Consider the following 20,081-nt stretch of genomic DNA (forward strand, 5'->3'; position numbering starts at 1 on the left):
TCCCGACACGTCTGCCTGCGAATGGTCCGTCTGTTCTCGCTGCGGCGTGATTGGTTGCAGTGCAGTGTGCGCCTGCGATGCCATTGGTTAAGAGAGTTTTGGGCTTCGACACTGAGCTGGCGTGCAGCCAACCGTGGCTGGAAGCTGCTGATGTAGTAAAGAGAGGCGTATAGAGTTGTAAGGTAGTAGCCACCTGTTGGTATGAGGGATGCAGATTTAAGTTTGTGTGATGCGACCTGTTTTCATTTAGGGAGTCAACTTACGAAGCAAGTAGTGAACCAGCCAACCGGTGTGTGAGGAGCACACTCACCCTCTCCCTGTAGCTGCGTGGGGTCCAGCAGCTCCATCATGTAGTCGGTGTCCACGTGTAAAGTGACCACGTCGCTACGGAGCAGCACCCACGTCAGGCAGGGCAGGAAATCATCTGCTCCGAACACTTTGCCTGCAGAAGAGCAGCGTGTGAATTTAAAAGTGTAACTAACAGATGAGGTGAAGGAAGAAAACACACGCCTGGATACCTGAGCTAGCATTAGCACTCATGCTGTGATAGATGCTCTTGCAGACTTTGAGCAGGATGTGGACCTTCTTGTTCGGGGAGTAGGCCTCATGCATGCTGGTCCACCTCTGCTGGATCCTCTCCAGGGTGACCGAGTCGGGAACTCCGACTCCCGACGACCCCCCGAGCTCCTCCGCCCCGTTCTTTTCCAGCACATGCAGGTTGCTCTGCAGACGCTCGAAGCTGCCGTCATTAGTCCTGGCAACATTAATGCAGCAGTAGAGGTGTGCGGAGACGGGCTTCAGAGCCACCTTGTGGAGGGAAAGCTCCACCAGGGAGTCTGCAGGAGGGTTGGAAGGTTTGTGAGGAGCACCAACAATAATAATTATGTTTACAAACACTTTTCATGTTAACTCACCGATCTCCGAGTCGTTGAAGTCAGTGATGCTGTCCAACAGCGCCTGGATTTCTGGATAGTCCAACAGTGTCTCCCTCAGTGACGAGAGCGATGACCTCACTTCCTGTAAGTACTCTGACCCCGTGACCTCGCCGGGATCCCCCCCTTTCTTCAGGGTCATCTCCACAAATCCTTTCACAGCCTCCGCAAACGCCGCACCTTTCCGCTCGCTCAGCTCATTCACGCGATTGGTTAGTCTCTTCTTCTGACTCACCAGGCCGCCGAGAGCCTGACCCACCGCTGAGAGGCGGTGTATGACCTTGTCGGCCAACCGGTGCGCCGACGGGTAGAGCGAGGTAGAGCTGCATACATGGTACTCCTGCTCTTCCTCTATGCTGCTGATTGACAGTGAGTCGAGCTCCAGCGACGGCGGATGGAGCAAAGAGGAGGGCCTGGGTGGGGGCAGCCAGACTCCATCTTCGATCCAGGACACCCTGTGAGGAGACTGAGGCACTGGGCTGCCGTGCTGCGTCAGCTCGAGCGATGCTCTATTTGAACTTCCAGGGGTGGAGGGAGTAGATGGAGTGAGGCTCCCCGAGCTCGCTCTGTGAGGGGGGCTGCAGTCTCTGCTGGGCCTCCTGAGAACCACACCTGCTGGAGCCTCTGGTGTTGACGTGGGGCCATGTGGTGAATCAGCTGAGAAGGCTCTGATCAGACCTGGACAAGGGAAATGTGGAGGATGAAGGCACTGAACCTACTGGTTAAAGGGTGTAGCATGAAGACTGTGTAACATATGGAGTCTCTGTGAGCTGCGGGGGCACCCACCTGTCTCTTAAAGGAGCCACGCACTTTAATTATGCATAACTTTAATCAGCCGTATAATTAAAACGTTATATCCTTGTTGTGATTAGGGTGAACTGGCCCTCTGGAGCTTCACTTTCTAAATAACTTCTCAAGTCATGTGTAAAACGTAACACGTCCTCACCAGAAGTCCCCAAATCGGCAGCAGAGGGTTCCTGGTCCATCGAGAGGGCTCGTTTGTTTTGTAACCCCGCCCCCGCCCATGCTCTGGTGGTGCTGAGGCGTCGCTCTCGTCTGTAAGCTGACGGCTGCGTGGCGCACGGTGCAGCGGTCGCCCTGTGGGTGAGCCACTCATCTCCATGTTCACGGAGGTAGAGAGGATTGATGATACACAAGGCCCCGTTGGTGGAAGTCAGCTGCGGGAACACGGACACAGTGAAGACATGCGATGCTGGGACACACCGCTCACCACAAACAATCATATACTATCACCTTGTAAAGTCGATATCGTAACAGTTTACTAAGGGATCCAGTAGACCTTCACTTCCACCTGGAAGCATCTCTTTAGCTGCTAAACGCTGACGACGCTCACTAGAGACAAAGCAGCTGAGTCTCTGGACTCATTTCATATCACACATAATGTCAACGTGGAGGCTCAAAGTGAAAACATCAGAGCGCAGCTTAAAGGTGTTGAGACACCTTCACTTGCAAACACAAAGAAATAAGTAAGTTGTTTCTCTTTCTCTTTCTCTCTCTCACACACACACACACACACACACACACACACACACACACACACACACACACACACACACACACACACACACACACACTCTCACACACACCTGTATGGAGCACATCACGTTGCTTGGCTCCCTCTGGGTCATGTCATCAGTCTGTTGGTCCGGCGGTGTGCAGAGCCACGTGTCTGCATCAGAGAGGAGTTATAAATAAGACAGTTCTTCACAAACATCTTTCTGTAGCTTCTGTGAGCCGAGACAGAACGTCTGAGACTGAAGGACTCACTGGGTTCAAGCTGACGGAGACGATCTCTGGTCTGCTCGGTTACGCTGTAGATCCAGTGAGGAATGTAAAGACAGACAGCCAACACATCCCTGACACACGGGGAGATGATGCAACACACATGTATTTAAGAAACATTTGCTGATTAGACTTTTTCCTTATAGATTAATCTGCAGATTATTTTCTCGAATCTGAGGCTGAAAACATTTCTGCAGGAATACTTTAACGATGAGTCGATCTCTGCAGCGCTACACTTCAACTCAATTTAAAATATGAAAATATAAAAGTAAGGATGCATTAGGACGTTTACATTTACAAACACACGCAGATATCATAGCAGTGTTTAAGCCCAAGTTTAAATGGAAGTTTAACCACAGCAGTGGGCAGTGGCACGGCAGGTTCTTACCGAGTCAGAGAGTAGAAGAGCACCAGCTGAGTCACGTCGGAGAACGAAAGACGAGACTCAGACAGCTGGAAGACTGACACGAGAAACAGAGAAGGAGTCGGCAGAGTTAGTGTCAGAAAATACATTCGTGCAAAGCTTGTAGCAGGAAGAACTTCTGAAGATAAGACGGTGTGAGCGTTGCATCACGTCAGCCATGAGGTCTGTTATGTTCTGATACTCAGCACGTTGTTTCATGGAGCCGCTTCAGATTTAGAGTTTATGTGCACTGCGTAGCTGCAATCTGAGAGCCTGTTTGACAAGGTGTGTAACCGGCTCTCACCTGGTACAACTGTTTGCACTGTTCACGACACACTGAAGTGTCACACACACACACACACACACACACTGAAGTTAAACAGCAGAAAGCAGAACGACAGAACTTGTGACGTTGTTGCAGCGCACGTAATGATTCATAAAAATAACCACAAAATGTCACACATTAGGGAACTTAGTGTCTCTCTCACACACACACACACACACACACACACACACACGCACGCACACACACACACACTGAAGTTAAACAGCAGAAAGCAGAACGACAGAACTTGTGACGTTGTTGCAGCGCACGTAATGATTCATAAAAATAACCACAAAATGTCACACATTAGGGAACTTAGTGTCTCTCTCACACACACACACACACACACACACACACACACACACACACACGCACGCACACACACACGCGCACACACACACACACACACACACACACTGAGGTTGGTCCATACCTGTGCCTGTGCTTTTGATGTTATAATCAACTGTTTCATTCCCTCCTCCAGCAGACACACACAGCACGTTGGGCAGAGACGTCGCAGAGTCCCGCACAACCAGGAAACTCTGGAGGGAGACACACACACACACACACACAGTGACTCATTTCAGTTTTGGAGGCGTTATAAAAGCTTGTTGAGCAGGAAGATGATTTCTTGTATATGCTCACACTGGAAAGCTCCAACACAGCCGGGCAGTAAAGAGATTAACATGGTGACGACATCGTCACAGAAAGAGAAGCACATTGTGTTTTAAATCAACTGTGAGTCAATGTTTCTGTGACAGGAAGTGATCTTAAGGAATCAGTCATGATGACACATCTAGCAGGTCCCCGTGGGCTCTGGAGCAGGTGGCCCACTCATAAAGCTGAGATGACTCTTTGGAGGCTGGTTAATACCTTCACAAACTATTCTTTCACTCATGTATTTATTCACATTATACAACGTGTTTATTGTACTTAAGACATACACAGTTGTAACACCACTCATTACTCTTTTACACTGAGCTTTAGAAGTGCATGACGAGTGCCTCACACACACTAAAGGAGACTTTGTGAAGACGTCTCAGTAAAGTCACAGACTGTAGGATTCTTTGCAACACTACAATTACATTCCTTCTGTGATTCATCCCCATCCTGGTGAAGATGCACAAGAAGAACAACAATGGAGCAGAAACAGAAGCAGCTGTTGCCCACAGCTTCTCTTGTGGTAAGTTCAGAAAGAAGAGACGGCACCGCAGACTGTGGCTCGACTCTGGTTAGGGGAACGAGGACAGCAGGGTCAGTCCACCCCCCAGAAGGAGTTATGATTAGTTCAGTAATTCAAAGTATTCTCATGAATTGTTCGAGTTCTTATAATATATAACGGTCATAAAACAGGATATTCAGTTGGTTGCGACAGAATGAACCACATGCAATCCCAAGTACTCATGCAGTTGCATCACAACTGAATACAGCGGTCCCCTCACACACACACACACACACACACACACACACACACACACACACACACAGGAAGTGGCGGTCATTCTGTGTGCACAGAAATAGAGACACTTTGAGCTCACACAGACGTTATATGAGCAATTACTCTTTAGATTCTTAAGCCTTAAGCCACCATGAGCTACACTGCGTCACACTGTAATTTATATTTGTATTTATTATAAAACTCTTAGCTTTTCTGTGACAAACCCTCCCGTCCTCCCATCACCTCATACTCACGTGTTGAGGACTTCCAGTTAAGAGTTTTGCATTTCTGGTTAATCATTTGCACGTCACGCATTCAAACATTCCCTTCACTAGACTTCTCTGTCCCGCTCACAGTCTCGCTTTGCTGCAGATGTATCCGTTTCGTTATGACATCTCCTTCGTACGCGCCTGCTTTATTCAACACTACTTCTGTATTCAGCCCCGAAAGAAGTGTTTGTTGGTTATCAGATGTCAAGTACAAAAAGGAACTACTTGTGTCGCAGGGGACGTTGCATGTCAGTGTTCACAATAATTATGTTGTTACGGAACATTTCAGTTTAGTATAATATAATGTCTAATATTTATATTATATATATATTAAATAATATTATATATTTGTATATTATATATATTAATAATATTATATATTTGTATATTATATTATATTAAATAATATTATATATTTGTATATTATATATATATTAAATAATATTATATATTTGTATATTATATATATATATTTAAATAATATTATATATTTGTATATTATATATATATATATTAAATAATATTATAGATTGGTATATTATATAGCTATTACATACTATTATATATTTGTATATTATAGATATTAAAGACTATTAAGTATTGTATATTATATATAATAAATTCATATAATTGTATATCTCTCTGATAATATATGATATATATCTTATAAATAATTTTATATTTTGTACTATATTAAAAATATTATATATTTTTAGTATATATTAAATAATATTAATTTGTATATATATATTAAATAATATTATATATTGTATATTATATATATATATTAAATAATATTATATATTTGTATATTATATATTAATAATATCATATATTTATATATATATATTAAATAATATTATATATTTGTATATTATATATATAATATATTTTTATAATATATATATTATTTTGATGTAAATTATTCATGCATTAATTTGTTCATCACTTAATGTTGGAGCTAGCAAATATAGAGCTAATCATTATTTATTTATATTTATGTTATTACATACTGCTTGGTAGCATTTGAATGTCACCCTGGTGACCAATAAAGTTTAATTGGAATAATAATATCAGATCATTTATTTATAGATTACACTTTGTGTTGTTAATCTGCAAAGTAAATAAAGCTGCAAGGATAAAAATGTTCTGGAGTAAAAGTCAATAGAAATACCCAAGTAAAGTAAAAGTACCTCAAACGTGTACTCAGGTACAGTATTTGAGTTGGAGGACAGCTCACCCCAGCAGGTGTTCCACAGATAGCAGCGTGGGCCCCCTCTCTATCCCAGGGGCCCGCGGGGCACCAGGCCTCCTGAGAGCCCCTCAGCTGCTCCAGCAGCGTCAGCCTCCTCCTGCTGCTCCTCCACGGGATGGCTGTCGTCCCGTTCACGGCACTGTGAACCGGCCTGGACTCAAACATCTGGACACGTCTGTGTGCACCGTCTGCATCCATGCACACAATCAACATTAGTGTGTAAGTCAGGAAGTAGATCAACACGCAAGTGTTTTCAATAATCCGACACTTTAATAAAAGGCTGGTACTTACATGTGTCGGGCTCAGGTAGCTCAGAGTCTCTACTTCACGCTGCTCTGCACATTTCTCCACATGTTGCTAAAATACCAACAGGTCTTAATAAATAGGAAGCTCACATCCTCAGAAATACATCCGCAGATAGGTTCCTTGCTCAATGTAAAGAATGTTTCGAAATGCAGTTAACTGTCGTACGGCTGCCACGTCCGGCGCATGCTGGTGTTTAATGCACTTTCAATTTCCATGTGAAAGAGTTCAGCTGATCTCTCTCCCCTCCCCTCCCCTCCCCTCCCCTCATGTCTGCGTGTGGTTAACAGCCTCTGTCTGAACGGTGAGAAGACGCTGCATGTTCTCTGAGCAGCAGCAGCTCCACGTGTGTGTTCTGTGTTCTGCTCACAAGAGATGAAGGTTTGAGAGCAGACCGGTTCTGAACATCACAACTCAGAGTATCTGTGTTCTTTAACTGTTACTGATTTATATCTTGCAGCTTGTGGGAGAAATGCACTCAGCTTTGACTCGTCATCAGTCAGAGATGTAGATGTCTAAGAGAGCAGAGGGGGGGGGGTTTGTGTCTATTTTATCTCATGCAGGTTTATGTGCTGGCTGCCCCACAGTCCTGCCTCTCAAGGAAACCGCACACAGAAGTGGAGATGATTGGTCAACACTTCCGTGGCAAGAAGTCTTTCTTTTTCACGCAGCGCTGCAACACTCTGTTCAAACCATTTCCTGCCAACACCATGATCTGTACCAATGACCAAGAGAGTCGAAACCAACTAATAACCTCAGTGGTGTTGCAGAAACTCTTTTGAGATGAATACAAAATGGCAGAAGCTAAAAGTGAACATCCCAGGCCTTGATCTCTGATCTCTGCTTGTATCACACACTTCTCACTGTGGTGAGCCCGCTAAAGGTTATTATAGGGAACAAGTTAATCATAGAGTTTCTATATTCTACTGGATGAAGATCTCCTCACTCTCTCTGTCTCTCTCTGTCTCTTCTGTCTCTCTCTCTCTCTCTCTGTCTCTCTCTCTCTCTCGTCTCTGTCTCTCTTCTCTCTGTCTCTCTCTCTCTCTCTCTCTCTCTCTCTCTGTCTCTCTCTCTCTTCTCTGTCTCTCTCACTCTCTCACACTCGCTCTCTCTCTCTCTCTTCTCTGTCTCTGTCTCTCTCTCTTGTCTCTCTCTCTCTGTCTCTCCTGTTCTCTCTCTCTCTCTCTCTTGTCTCTTCTTCTGTCTCTACTCTGTATCTCTCTCTCTCTCTATTCTCTCCTCTCTCTCTCTCTCTCTCTTCCTGCTCTCTCTATGTGTTCCTCTCTCTCTCTCTCTGTCTCTATCCTCGTCTCTCCTCTCTCTCTGTCCTCTCTCTCTCTCTGTCTCTGTCTCTCTCTCTGTATCTCTCTCTTTCTCTCTCTCTCTTGTCTCTCCGTCTCTCTGTCTCTCTCTCTCTGTCTCTTGTGTCCTCTCTCTCTCTCTCTGTCTCTCTCTCTATCGGTCTCGCTCTCTCTGTCTTGTCTCCTCTCTGTCTCCCTCTCTGTCTCTCTCTCTCTGTCTCTCTCTCTCTTCTCGTCTCTCTTGTTCTCTCTCTCTCTCTCTCACACTCTCTCTCTCTCACTCTCTCTCTCTCACTTTCTCTCTTCTCACACACTCTCTCTCACACTCTCTCTCTCTCTCACTCTCTCTCTCTCACACACTCTCACTCTCTCTCTCTCACTCTCTCACTCTCTCTCTCTCTCACACACACTCTCTCTCACACACACACACACACACACCATCAGCTTTACAAAGGTCAAATTTATTGCAGGATATTTGCATTGTTTCCATTACTTTGTACAGATGTGTTAATATGTTTTCTTATTTCATGATGCGACAGCTCATGCAGACAAACAAACACTGTATTTATATCATCATCATAAGACACCGTGTTAGTAAACATACATCTTCTCAGGGTCTCACATCGTCGTGTGAATGTCTTTGCATTTCAACTGAAAATAAAACTGAACTTTTATTCTTTTGCTGTTTCTGCAGAACTCTTTAAAGACTTGAGCAGCGGCGAGTTGTGCACCACGTACAGCCTGTGAGATTATGGAAACACACGTTGCCTCGTAAACATCGTGTTGAAAGAAACCGTTAAAACATGTTAAAACTGTAATATTTACAACCACCGCCGCTCTTCAGGAAGTTTATTCTGTGATACATTTGATACTTTTTAGAGGTCATTAACCAGATACGATCCACACTGACCCGGTTATCTTCTGAGTTTAAACTGCGGCTCGGCCCAAATACAGAGTCAACCCCACACCGCCTTGTTGCAGGAACATCTGCACGCATCGAGTTCACTGTATCCAGCGGAGACAGATGTCAGCTGATGCAACAAACTATAGGAAAGTAGATTCATGTCAGTAAAGTGCAAATGCTGAGAAACAGAAGCATAAAAAGGATGTCAGGTGTGACAGACAAACAAACCCCCCCGTCATCATCACCCTTTAACTGTGACATCACTACAGAAGCTTCTCTTCGAGTCACTCTTCCTCGCGGCGCTCTGGTGCCGCGGCTGCAGAGCTCGTCTCGGCTGCAGCTGCTTCCTTCTCGCTGGCCTTCTCCTTCTCGTCCCGACTGTCGATCCTGGCGTGCTCCTGCTTCACCAATTCCTCCAGCTCGTCCTGGAGAGAAGAAGAAGCACAGGTGGGGGATTTAACGCACGGAGGACAGAACTGTGAAACCAGAAACTGGGTTTTTCACGCTTGTGTTTGTGCACAGAACTTTTCTTTATTATATTAAGGCCAACTTTTGGTGCATTTAGTGGAAATCCACAGACACAAACTCCTGATTGTTGTTTTCTTTGCTCTGAAAGAAGACGAGTTATGGAAGCTAAATCTCCCAGTGTGTGAATAAAACAATGTTTTTTCCTTCAATAATTGACCAGAGATTTCTCACTTTATGTTGTATGATGAAAGTCAAAGAAGAAATTATTAAGAGACTTTAATGATTTTGCATCTGTAAACTCAGTCTGTGCTGCAGGATGTGGTGAAGGCTTCAACATGAGATTATTAAACTTTAATGAGTCCTATGAGGGAAACAGTGATACTACATCGTGTTTGAATTACAGCAGTGACCTGATTACCTCCTGACTGAAGTGCTTACAGCATTAAATACATCAGAACAGTGTGTGATAGTTCTGTGGTACATGGATTCTACTGCAAGCTTAGAAGAGAATCTATGAAAGAGGATACCTCACCTTCCACCCCAACAGCTCAGCGAGAGCCAAACATCCGTCATCACAGGTGCTGATGTGAGCTACATCTCTGAGGAGAAACACAACAGGCCACAGTGTTAGAACCTGCAGAGAGCTCCTTTACACGTCTTCATATCCACGATCACAACACTTCCCTCGTGGGTGTTAAAGGGATTGTGCTCACGTGCACCGTCAGAGATGACTGGACAGTGTGTCTCTGGATGAGTTTCAGAGAGTTACTGAGGACATTAAAGATTTAAATGAGTGTAGCAGAGGTTGTAGCACAAAGCATCACTGAAGCATCATCACGGATGCTTCAGTGATGCTTTGTGCTACAACCCTCTGGTGGTGTAAAGGTGAACTGCATGATGTTGGTTTAATAATAAACTGTGGACGTAGTCACTGAGACTTCATCCTTTGAAGTTTGGCATTTTTGCCGTCGCCATCTTGTTTTTTTTGCAACCAGAAGCAACACGAGAGGAACAAAGTACAACCAGAACACTGAAAAAGACCAAAATGTTCCAATTTACTTTGTATAAAAAAGGGAAAGCACACAGTGAAAGAGTTATAATTATAATAACACCGTGGTAGCAACCTGTCAATCACAAGGCAGCCCCGGCCTAAAGCATACGCTCCTTTATCGTAGATTTCATGTCACTCTAAATAAGATCATCATTTACAAAATGGTGCACTGAAAAAGACTTGAAACTAGAGGATGTATTTGGGTAATATCTGGATATTGCACTTCTGATTTGTTTACACATAAGATATGAGTTGCAACAGGAAGAGAAAGGTAGTAAACTGTAGCAGCATCTGTCTCACCTGTACGCCTTGTCTGACTCAAAGTCCATCCCTCCTCCAAAACCCATCAACCCCAACAGAGGGCCCGCCTGCACACAGAAACACACAAAGCTGCACAAAGAATCCAAGAAACACATCTAAGACCGAACAAAGACTCAGGATTAATGCAGGTAATGGTTGACGGAGGGGTGAAGGCTCACCTGCCCGGCCTTCTCCATGTTGATGAGCAGTCTGGGGCAACTGTTAGAAACTCTAAATGACAAGAGAGAGAGAACAGAAAGAAAGGGACAAACAATGTTTTAGTCACCAGCGTCATCAGAGACACTTCAACAGGACGGAGGTCATTGCTGGAATCAAGCCTGAATCTTCATAATGCAGCAGTTTCTCTGGCTGCTACACTGCAGCACACTGCAACACACTGCAACACACTGCAACACACTGCCACACACTGCCACACACTGCAACACACTGCCACACACTGCCACACACTGCCACACACTGCCACACACTGCAACACACTGCCACACACTGCCACACACTGCCACACACTGCAGCACACTGCAACACACTGCAACACACTGCAACACACTGCAACACACTGCAACACACTGCCAACACACTGCCACACACTGCCACACACTGCAACACACTGCCACACACTGCAACACACTGCAACACACTGCCACACACTGCCACACACTGCAACACACTGCAACACACTGCAACACACTGCCACACACTGCAACACACTGCAACACACTGCAACACACTGCAACACACTGCAACACACTGCAACACACTGCAACACACTGCAACACACTGCAACACACTGCAACACACTGCAACACACTGCAACACACTGCAACACACTGCAACACACTGCAACACACTGCAACACACTGCAACACACCGCCACACACCGCCCACACACCGCCACACACCGCCACACACCGCCACACACCGCAACACACCGCAACACACCGCAACACACCGCAACACACCGCAACACACCGCCACACACCGCAACACACCGCCACACACCGCAACACACCGCAACACACCGCAACACACTGCCACACACTGCAACACACTGCCAGCACACTGCAACACACTGCAACACACTGCAACACACTGCCACACACTGCCACACACTGCCACACACTGCAACACACTGCCACACACTGCAGCACACTGCCACACACTGCCACACACTGCAGCACACTGCAGCACACTGCAGCACACTGCCACACACTGCCACACACTGCAGCACACTGCCACACACTGCAGCACACTGCCACACACTGCCACACACTGCCACACACTGCAACACACTGCAACACACTGCAACACACTGCCGCACACTGCCACACACTGCAGCACACTGCCACACACTGCCACACACTGCCACACACTGCAACACACTGCAACACACTGCCGCACACTGCCACACACTGCAACACACTGCCACACACTGCCACACACTGCCACACACTGCAACACACTGCAACACACTGCCGCACACTGCCACACACTGCAACACACTGCCACACACTGCCACACACTGCAACACACTGCAACACACTGCAACACACTGCAACACACTGCAACACACTGCAACACACTGCCAGACTCCTGCTGCAGCAGCGTCTGTGCTCAGCAGATTTCAGGAATATGAAACTTGAGTACCTGCCGACCAGACCTGCAAACGGCTGGACCTGCAGAGACGTCCCCATGACGATGAGAAGATCACAGCGAGGAAAGTCCTGACGGTAAAAAATAAAGAAGAATGTTTCTGCAGACGTGTTGCGTCACATTCTCTTCAAACATGCACGGCCGTAAAGCACCACCATGTGCTCACCTGCTTCATGGAAGTGAAGAACCGGGCGGGTAGATTCTCTCCAAAGAAGACGATATCTGAAGAGAAGCGAGAGATCAAACGTGAGACAGAGGTGAAATGGTGTGCAGAAAGATCCGTAGGGCTGTTATTAGGAAGGGAGTAACAACACAGACCTGGCTTCACCAAACTGCTGCACTTGTCACATCGGGGAATGGCATCAGAAAAGATTTTATCTACAAAGCAAAGGGAGGAGGTTAACATCACAACCGAGCGACCCGAGTCGTCCTAAAGAAAAGCAAAAAGCCACCTTTCATCCACTGCAGGTTGAACTCCATGCGGCAGCGGACACAGTGGGAGGTGTAGAAGGTTCCATGAGCTTCTATGAGATCGTCTCCTTCGAGCCCGGCCACGCGCTCCAGAGTGTCAATGTTCTGAATGAACACACACACACACACACACACACACACACACACACACACACACACACACACACACACACACACACACACACACACACACACACACACACACACACACACACACACACACACACACACACATCAATGTCCATACAAAAGATACAAACATTCAGTGTGTGTGAAGTGGAGACTCCAGCTGCGCGTCTCCCACCTGTGAGTAGCAGCGTCTCAGGTGCCCCTTGTCCTTCAGCAGCTTCATGAAGTAGTGACAGATCGTCGGCTAAACACCAATAAAACCACAAAACACCTGTGAGAATGATTTCTGAAGTTTCACGCTTAAATATTCTGATAGATTTTTCATTTTGTACAGTTTTAACTATTTATACGAGGCAGAAACGAGTGTTGTGTACCTTAAACTGTCCGGGGTAAAGCTCTCTTGCCAAGGCAAAGAAAGGCTCTGGATGTTTCTGAGATAGAAGAAGGAGAAGTACTTTTACGTGTTATTGAAGCGACAGTGAAGAGTGGAGAAAACACGGTCTCGAGTCAGAGAGCAGGACGGTCTTCAGATGACTGTACGAGGTATACAAACAGTTAGCCGCAGCAAAGGGAACCATGGCCTGAAGTTTAGTGAGCGGTGTGTGTTTCTGAGTTTAGGTTAAAGTCCAGAAGCTCTAACTCGACTGTTAAAGTTCATTTCAGAGGCTTTTTGTAAAGAAAACAAAACTAAAATGGGCTTAGCTTCACCTTTTATTATTACTGCTAAGGATATAATTATGGTTCTAACATGAATAATCTCATTTAAATTCAAATAATTCCAAACTATCATGGATCTTTGATATACTTTAATGTGTCTTCAAACAGAGCAATGTTTCACACACCTTAAAGTACTCGATCTGGAAGATGGCCTCCGGGTAAGGCAGGTTATATTTCTGCAGGTTTGCATACAGGCCGGTTCCTGGCGAGCGGAAATCCGGGATCCCCGCCGCTGTGGGTGGAGATGATGTTGAAGGTCACATATAAATAGTTTGATAATGTAAATATGTGTTTCTGTGTTATTACACTCACATGTGGAGATTCCTGCTCCAACCATGCAGATGATGTTTGTACCTGTGTGGATGCAGAGAAATGTCTAATTTAAATAAAACACGAGAGCAACATGTTAACAGGCTTGTACGCAGGAAATCAATACAGTATGGTCGGCAGGGATGGATGAGCTCACTGGAAGCAGGCAAAGACTCACATTTGCCGCTCTTTATGTATCGTGCAACTCCGTCCAGAGTCAACTCGTCCAGAACTTTGTCAGGTGAGCCGAGGCCCAGGGTGCTGGAGAAGAGGTTACGCAGGAAGTCCACTGAGGAGAACCAAATAATGTTAGAATAATAACCACCGTTGCATTACACACAATAATAAGGATGAATAATAAAGAATGCATGAATGAATAAATGAATGTAAGCAGCACATTTGTAGTGTATAAGACACAGAACAGTGTAATAATGTACCAGATATTGGCATTACTGGACAACAGTTAGGAATATAACTTCATATTCAATGTTTTAGCACCACTGGTTTCAGATATGCACGTACTCTCTGTGTCTCCTGCAGCCTCTTCCCCACTGCTGTCGTCAGATTGCTCCTAAAAACACAATACTGACATTAAAACCAGCGACTGTACGAGCAGTGAACGTTTTGTGAATGGCTGCTTTCTTCTCCGCATATCCGCGTGAGTCAGACGATGACACAATCGAAATCTGACAATCAGCTGACAATAACAAGAACCACATCTAATGTCACGCGCTAACATCACGAGCTACAGATACATCGTTTTTTCTTACCTCTGGTTCAGGTGTACCCTCCCCCTCTTCTTCTTCTTCTTCTTCTTCTTCTTCTTCTTTTTTAGGAAGTTCTACAAATGCAGAATTAAACACCACGTCAACAAATGTTTCTCTGTGTAAATGAGCTGTTAGCTATATAGCTAGCTAAACTAGCTCGCGCGGTGTAGCATGTAGATATGTTTCCCAAAGTCTTCCTACCTGGTGCATCAGACATTTATCCGTCTGCTGAGACCCTTCAAACACAAGAGTCTGGATGACAATTACTTTAAATCCGAGATTTTACGAAGTTACGACAGGTACGAGAAGTCAGCTGGAGCGTCTTGTTGTTGTCCGTCAGAAACACGGTCCGTGTTCGTTGTGACCCAGTTCCCATGACATCATTGGTTCCTACCACTGATTTAACTTCTAAATATTGTACCTAAACTAGTGGGTGAAAGTAACTAAGTACATTTATTCAAGTACTGTACTTAAGTACAATTTTGAGGTACTTGTACTTTACTTGAGTATTTCCATTTTCAAGTTATTTTACACTACAATTATAGCAAATATTATATTTTTTATTTAATAACTTAAGTTACTAGTTACCATTTAGAATAATAATGAAAAATCAAATTAATTATATTATTACTGTATATTAAAAAGACTTTATTGATCCCCTGGGAAACTGACAAAAATACCCAGCAGTATATAAAGTAATATATATATATATATATATATATATATATATATATATATATATATATATATATATATATATATATATATATATATATATATATATATATATACACACAAATAGATAAGCATTTTCCCCAAATGTACCTGCTGTAATATTAAAGCGATGTACACATTAATGCATCAATAATCATAATCCAGTAATATAACAATCATTACGCTGAAATGGGTCATTCAGTATAACGAGTACCTTTAGTTCCTTCAAGTATATCTTGATTCTAATACTTTCATACCTTTACTAAGAAACAGTTTAAATGCAAGACTATTACTTAAGTATTGTAGTATTGCTACTTTTACTAAAGTAAAAGATCTGCGTACTTCTTCCACTCCTGCCTAAAACTCTACATATTCAACAAATGGGTAATGTGAGATGGCAAATTTAAAGCAGACAATATTACCCAACATGCACTGTGAAGTAGAATTATCAAAAATGGCGTCTTCACATACAAAGGTAGCAGTCATTTCTTCATCCTCGTTCACTGTCGTCTCCCAGTCTTACTGGTGTCTTCACCACTGTAGGGTCTGACACCGCTGCAGGACAAGGCTCATACTGGATTATGGGCTTTAGCTTCCACAGTGAAGATTACACACACACACACACACACACACACACACACACACACACACACACACACACACACACACACACACACACACACACACACACACACACACACACACACACATTGTGTTATTGAATAATAAAATCTTTATTCAGTACATTTTCAATTATATTTACATTTCAGCAAATAAAACAAACACGTTTACAGACAAAGTGCATTTTGCTCGGGACATACACGACTTTGCATACATTTAGATTTACATCCTAAATCTGCAGAATGATGACGCTGCCAAGTAATCCAACAAACATGAGTAAGTACATTCTCGTTCCACACTTGATCTTCTCTGCGATGACCAGCTGTTTACGCTGTGATGGTCGTATTGCTGCAAGATGTTTGCTCCGCATGTCTCTTTATGATCCGTCAGCATCCTGAGCTCTCACAGAGAACGCTCTCTTTCTGAACGGATCTTGATTCCACTGATTCTCTACCTCTGCGCTTGCATGTGCTCCTCCTTCATCTCTCCTTCCTCCTGCCTCAGATTGTGGTTGTAGCCAGTAGCGGTGATCTTGCACTGCGGTAACATCTCCTCCAGCAGGATAATGACCAACCCAGGACTCGAAATCCCTGGGAGGGACGACACGTCCAGACGCCGCAGCCCCCTGCAACACACACACAACACAAGCAGTGAGGAACCGAATACAACAGAGGTTTGGTAATAATAACTGGGCCATGCTGTAAGTGTTCCGATACGTACCTGAGATTGCTGAGTGCAGCCAGGCCGCCTATAGTGATGTGTGGACAGTGAGAAATGTCCAGTTCCTGCAGAGAGTCCTGGAACAAATGGAGCCGGGACAGGAACCAGTCGTCCACTTGGGGACATCCTCGTAATGAGAGGGACCGCAAAGATTTCTGGTCCACTGAAGGAGGTCAAATAAAATGTATGAACAGTTCACACGTCAGTAAGAGAGAAAGAAAATGAAGTTACAGCAGAAGAAAAGTATTGAAAGGAACAACCAAGCTTGAGCTCAGTACCCAGGTTCTCCAGCCCTCTGTAGTTGATGACTGTGTAGCTCATGTTCACTTCCTCGAGCGGTGTTTCTCTGTGGTCCAAGAAACCCCAATTAAATGTTCCCCTCTTGTCTGCACTGAACCACTCTGACTGGCCAACGTACCTGAGGACACAACACAGACGAGCACATGGAAACGGGATCACAGCGACCATTAAAGTGTCTTCTATGTTACAGATAATATGCAGATAAATGAATGTGTTCAATGCATTAAGTAAAAACAGAACAACGATCAGGTTCATTATTGTTACAGCAGATTTATAATGTTAAGTAAAGAATGTGGTTTTATCTAAATAACTTTAATTTAGATTATTGAACAAAATATATAAATTTAAGCAATTTCAATGCCATTTTTTAAGAGTTGTAATAAAATTAATTGTTTAATATCTTAATCCCATATTTATAATAATATTATTATTAATATTATTATTATAAATAATATATAATATAAATATAATAATAATAATAATGACTTTATTAAAAGAACAGAGAGAGAAGCTCCAAAGCGTACTAAATAAAATAAAAACAGCTTCATCAAGTCAAAAAGACAAAATCAGCAAACTGCACGATGTGACTCACCTGAATCCTCCCTTCAGACTCAATATGTAATACGCTGCTGCGATGTCTGTCCCGTAGTACTTCTGAGTGAAGCCATAGTAACTGAAGGACAAATATATAAACTTAACAAACTGCAAGTCATTTGGATTTTTGGATAATGCATGTGTTAATTATTGTACTGTAACATGTTGCACAGTACAGTACAAAGAAAACCCTGAATGCATCATCATATGTGCAGATTGTTAAATAAAATGTGGTTCTTATTAAAAACACCAGAACAAAAGCCAAACTTGGGACAAGAGTTGCTGAACATCTATAAACTCTGTGCAGATCATGTATGAATTGGTGTTCTCAGTGTAGTCGAGGAGTTTTAGTGCAGCTTCAGATACCTGCAGCTTGTTATGGAAGCATCTCGAGGGGCAAGACAGCAAAAATGTTTCTTACGCATTCTTCTTCTGAATCCCCTTCCTCCTCAGGCGAGACGTCCAGCTCAGGAACATCTCTACATCATAGAAACGCTGGGTGAGGTAAAGGAGGACTCGTGTGTGAAGAGGAGGGGGAGACGCTGAGTCGGAGCTCCACAGTCGTCTGGAGATGTTGAGGAGAGCCGACCGCTGGCAACACCTGCGTAGAGACTGTACAGAGACACAAGAGAGATGAGAGGTGACAGGAAACTTACTGTCCTCCAGTTTAAATAGAGAATACGAAAAATAAGAGTCCGTCCCAAGTCCTCGATCAACAGAACATGTATAAACTATTTGAGTAATTGAATAATTGTCATTTTTTAAGCCTAATCCCCAAACTTTTTCTGAATTGGCAAATTACTCAGTAGTGAACATAATTGTGTTTGCAGCTCGACATGAAGACTTAATCAAGGTCAACTTACATGATGAAAAACACACACAGTGCAAACACATATATAAACAACAACAGGTTCAGAAAACAATGGCTGTCATGATTAAAAGATAAAATAACAAATCCCAAAGGAAGCTTATATCTGTAGCATTTGCATTAATGATGTTATATTCTGCAGATATGCATGAGTTGTGTGTGAGTTGTGTGCAGGTGTAGCTGCTCGTTATATGTACCGGTATGTATGTATAGATTATATCTGGACATGCAAATTCATCTGCATTCACTTCTGTATTGCAGATTTTGATGACACTAAAAAAGAAAATCCCCAAAGGAAGCTTTAATTGGGATGATTGCGGTTTACAGCTAAACTTTAGCTAACAGCTACATTTAGCATGTTGTATCAGCATGTGACACCCCTGTAACAAAAAACAATAGAAATCTATAAACTGAGCGTGAACACGACTATACTCCGAGTAACTTGTTTTTAAATACGCTGGTAACTCTATTAATTAGGATCAATGTGAAGGGTAACTTACCACGAAGGGAGCCGACATGACAGCAGTTCAACGGAAAGTCGTAATGGACAAACTTTACAGCTTCGCTTTCGCAGTTGGCTGTTGTTCCACATGTCCGCCACTGGGTGTCGCTGTGAGCACGACTCTGATGCTAACCCGTAACCTGACCTGACCTGAGACACACAGCGAGGCGCGAGGAAGAAGATACAATTCTGTTTAAAAAAACTTTATTTATAATAAATAGTAAAACAAGTACAGTGACAAACTCAATGCTGTTCAATTCAAGTCAGGATTCTTGTCCAAAACACAATTACACCTCCTAATAATTACAATTAAACAATTAAACATTTATTACTTATAGTATTCCTAATTATTACTTATAGGTACATACTAGTTATTGTTGAACATAGAAAAAAAGCAAAATAACAGGATTAAAATAACAAAATAACATAAAATGAATTTACAAGGAGAGAAAGTTGAGGCATTAAAATGATAATAATGAAAAATAAGGAGGCTAAAATATGTATAGAGTTTCCTGGCATAGACACTTTTGGCTTTTTCCTTTTTTAGTGCATTCCAAAGCAACATTGACTATGAAAGAGATAAAGAGGTAAATAAATCCCTCCTTAGTGTCAGTGTCAGTTGCCTCATCGTGAAGTGTTTATCCTGGTGATGTTGGCAAAACACTGCAGATTAAAGAAGGGTTTGTCCCTTCAGGTGATGTCTCCACAGTCCAATTTAAATCAGCAGGAGAATAACCAGCTCCGTGTGTGAGTTTGTCTGCAGAGTTACCTACAACCCGCAACCACAGAAGAAGAAGAAGAAGAAGAAGAAGAAGAAGAAGAAGAAGAAGAAGAAGAAGAAGAAGAAGAAGAAGAAAGAAGAAGAAGAAGAGAAGAGAGAAGAGCCCCAGTTTGTGATTTGTTTGTGTTTGTGTGTCAGGTTTCCCACCAAGTCCAGACCTGCTTC

The 20,081-nt window shown here is 43.5% G+C and overlaps 3 protein-coding genes across 5 annotated transcripts in view; all 3 read right to left on the bottom strand.

Annotated features, from left to right (window-relative positions):
- rinl (Ras and Rab interactor-like) overlaps positions 1-6,927 on the bottom strand; it is a 7,726-nt gene extending 799 nt beyond the window's left edge. The window contains exons 1-11 of one of the 2 annotated variants that reach the window (XM_029446783.1): positions 6,717-6,924; positions 6,411-6,613; positions 3,897-4,005; positions 3,124-3,196; positions 2,721-2,809; positions 2,540-2,622; positions 1,879-2,110; positions 915-1,610; positions 519-836; positions 311-442; positions 1-193 (exon numbers count right to left, since the gene is read on the bottom strand). The exon at positions 1-193 is cut by the window's left edge and continues 799 nt beyond it. In XM_029446783.1, the coding sequence (XP_029302643.1) occupies positions 1-193; positions 311-442; positions 519-836; positions 915-1,610; positions 1,879-2,110; positions 2,540-2,622; positions 2,721-2,809; positions 3,124-3,196; positions 3,897-4,005; positions 6,411-6,590 (2,105 nt within the window). In that variant the 5' untranslated portion in view covers positions 6,591-6,613; positions 6,717-6,924. Of the gene's footprint in view, positions 194-263; positions 443-518; positions 837-914; positions 1,611-1,878; positions 2,111-2,539; positions 2,623-2,720; positions 2,810-3,123; positions 3,197-3,896; positions 4,006-6,410; positions 6,614-6,716 lie in introns of both variants that reach the window. The other variant, XM_029446784.1, reaches the window with a different exon arrangement.
- A 1,542-nt stretch (positions 6,928-8,469) lies between these two features.
- Positions 8,470-15,184, bottom strand: sirt2 (sirtuin 2 (silent mating type information regulation 2, homolog) 2 (S. cerevisiae)). Of its 2 annotated transcripts, XM_029445553.1 has the most exons (17): positions 15,018-15,184; positions 14,820-14,890; positions 14,572-14,620; positions 14,228-14,338; positions 14,053-14,094; positions 13,866-13,972; positions 13,398-13,454; positions 13,199-13,267; positions 12,876-12,999; positions 12,742-12,801; positions 12,590-12,645; positions 12,418-12,494; positions 10,932-10,983; positions 10,753-10,820; positions 9,934-10,000; positions 9,179-9,358; positions 8,470-9,073 (listed from the first exon to the last, which is right to left on the bottom strand). In XM_029445553.1, exons 1-16 carry the CDS (start codon positions 15,031-15,033, stop codon positions 9,218-9,220), a joined length of 1,167 nt encoding a protein of 388 aa, XP_029301413.1. In that variant the 5' UTR covers positions 15,034-15,184; the 3' UTR covers positions 8,470-9,073; positions 9,179-9,217. The 2 variants fall into 2 exon arrangements, with proteins under 2 accessions (XP_029301413.1, XP_029301411.1); XM_029445551.1 differs by having other exon boundaries at positions 8,470-9,358.
- A 1,056-nt stretch (positions 15,185-16,240) lies between these two features.
- dmac2 (distal membrane arm assembly component 2) lies at positions 16,241-19,281 on the bottom strand. The gene is made up of 6 exons (XM_029446634.1): positions 19,134-19,281; positions 18,187-18,377; positions 17,764-17,844; positions 17,150-17,289; positions 16,872-17,034; positions 16,241-16,776 (listed from the first exon to the last, which is right to left on the bottom strand). Exons 1-6 carry the CDS (start codon positions 19,149-19,151, stop codon positions 16,602-16,604), a joined length of 768 nt encoding a protein of 255 aa, XP_029302494.1. The 5' UTR covers positions 19,152-19,281; the 3' UTR covers positions 16,241-16,601.
- Between the last annotated feature and the right edge of the window lie 800 nt (positions 19,282-20,081).

The sequence above is a fragment of the Cottoperca gobio genome, chromosome 13 (genome assembly GCF_900634415.1).
Source record: "Cottoperca gobio chromosome 13, fCotGob3.1, whole genome shotgun sequence".
Taxonomy (NCBI): Eukaryota; Metazoa; Chordata; class Actinopteri; order Perciformes; family Bovichtidae; genus Cottoperca; species Cottoperca gobio.

Bases quoted from the DNA above. Each gene is read 5' to 3' on its own strand.
- dmac2 (XM_029446634.1), bottom strand. The intron at 17,290-17,763 runs GTGAGTCACATC...TTGTGTCCTCAG, and splicing joins AGTCTGAAGGGAGGATTCAG to GTACGTTGGCCAGTCAGAGT. The intron at 16,777-16,871 runs GTACGTATCGGA...TGTGTGTTGCAG, and splicing joins GCTGCACTCAGCAATCTCAG to GGGGCTGCGGCGTCTGGACG.
- sirt2 (XM_029445553.1), bottom strand. The intron at 13,455-13,865 runs GTGTGTGAAACA...CTTCTATCTCAG, and splicing joins TCCAGATCGAGTACTTTAAG to AAACATCCAGAGCCTTTCTT. The intron at 13,000-13,198 runs GTGGGAGACGCG...GTGTTCATTCAG, and splicing joins TGAGACGCTGCTACTCACAG to AACATTGACACTCTGGAGCG.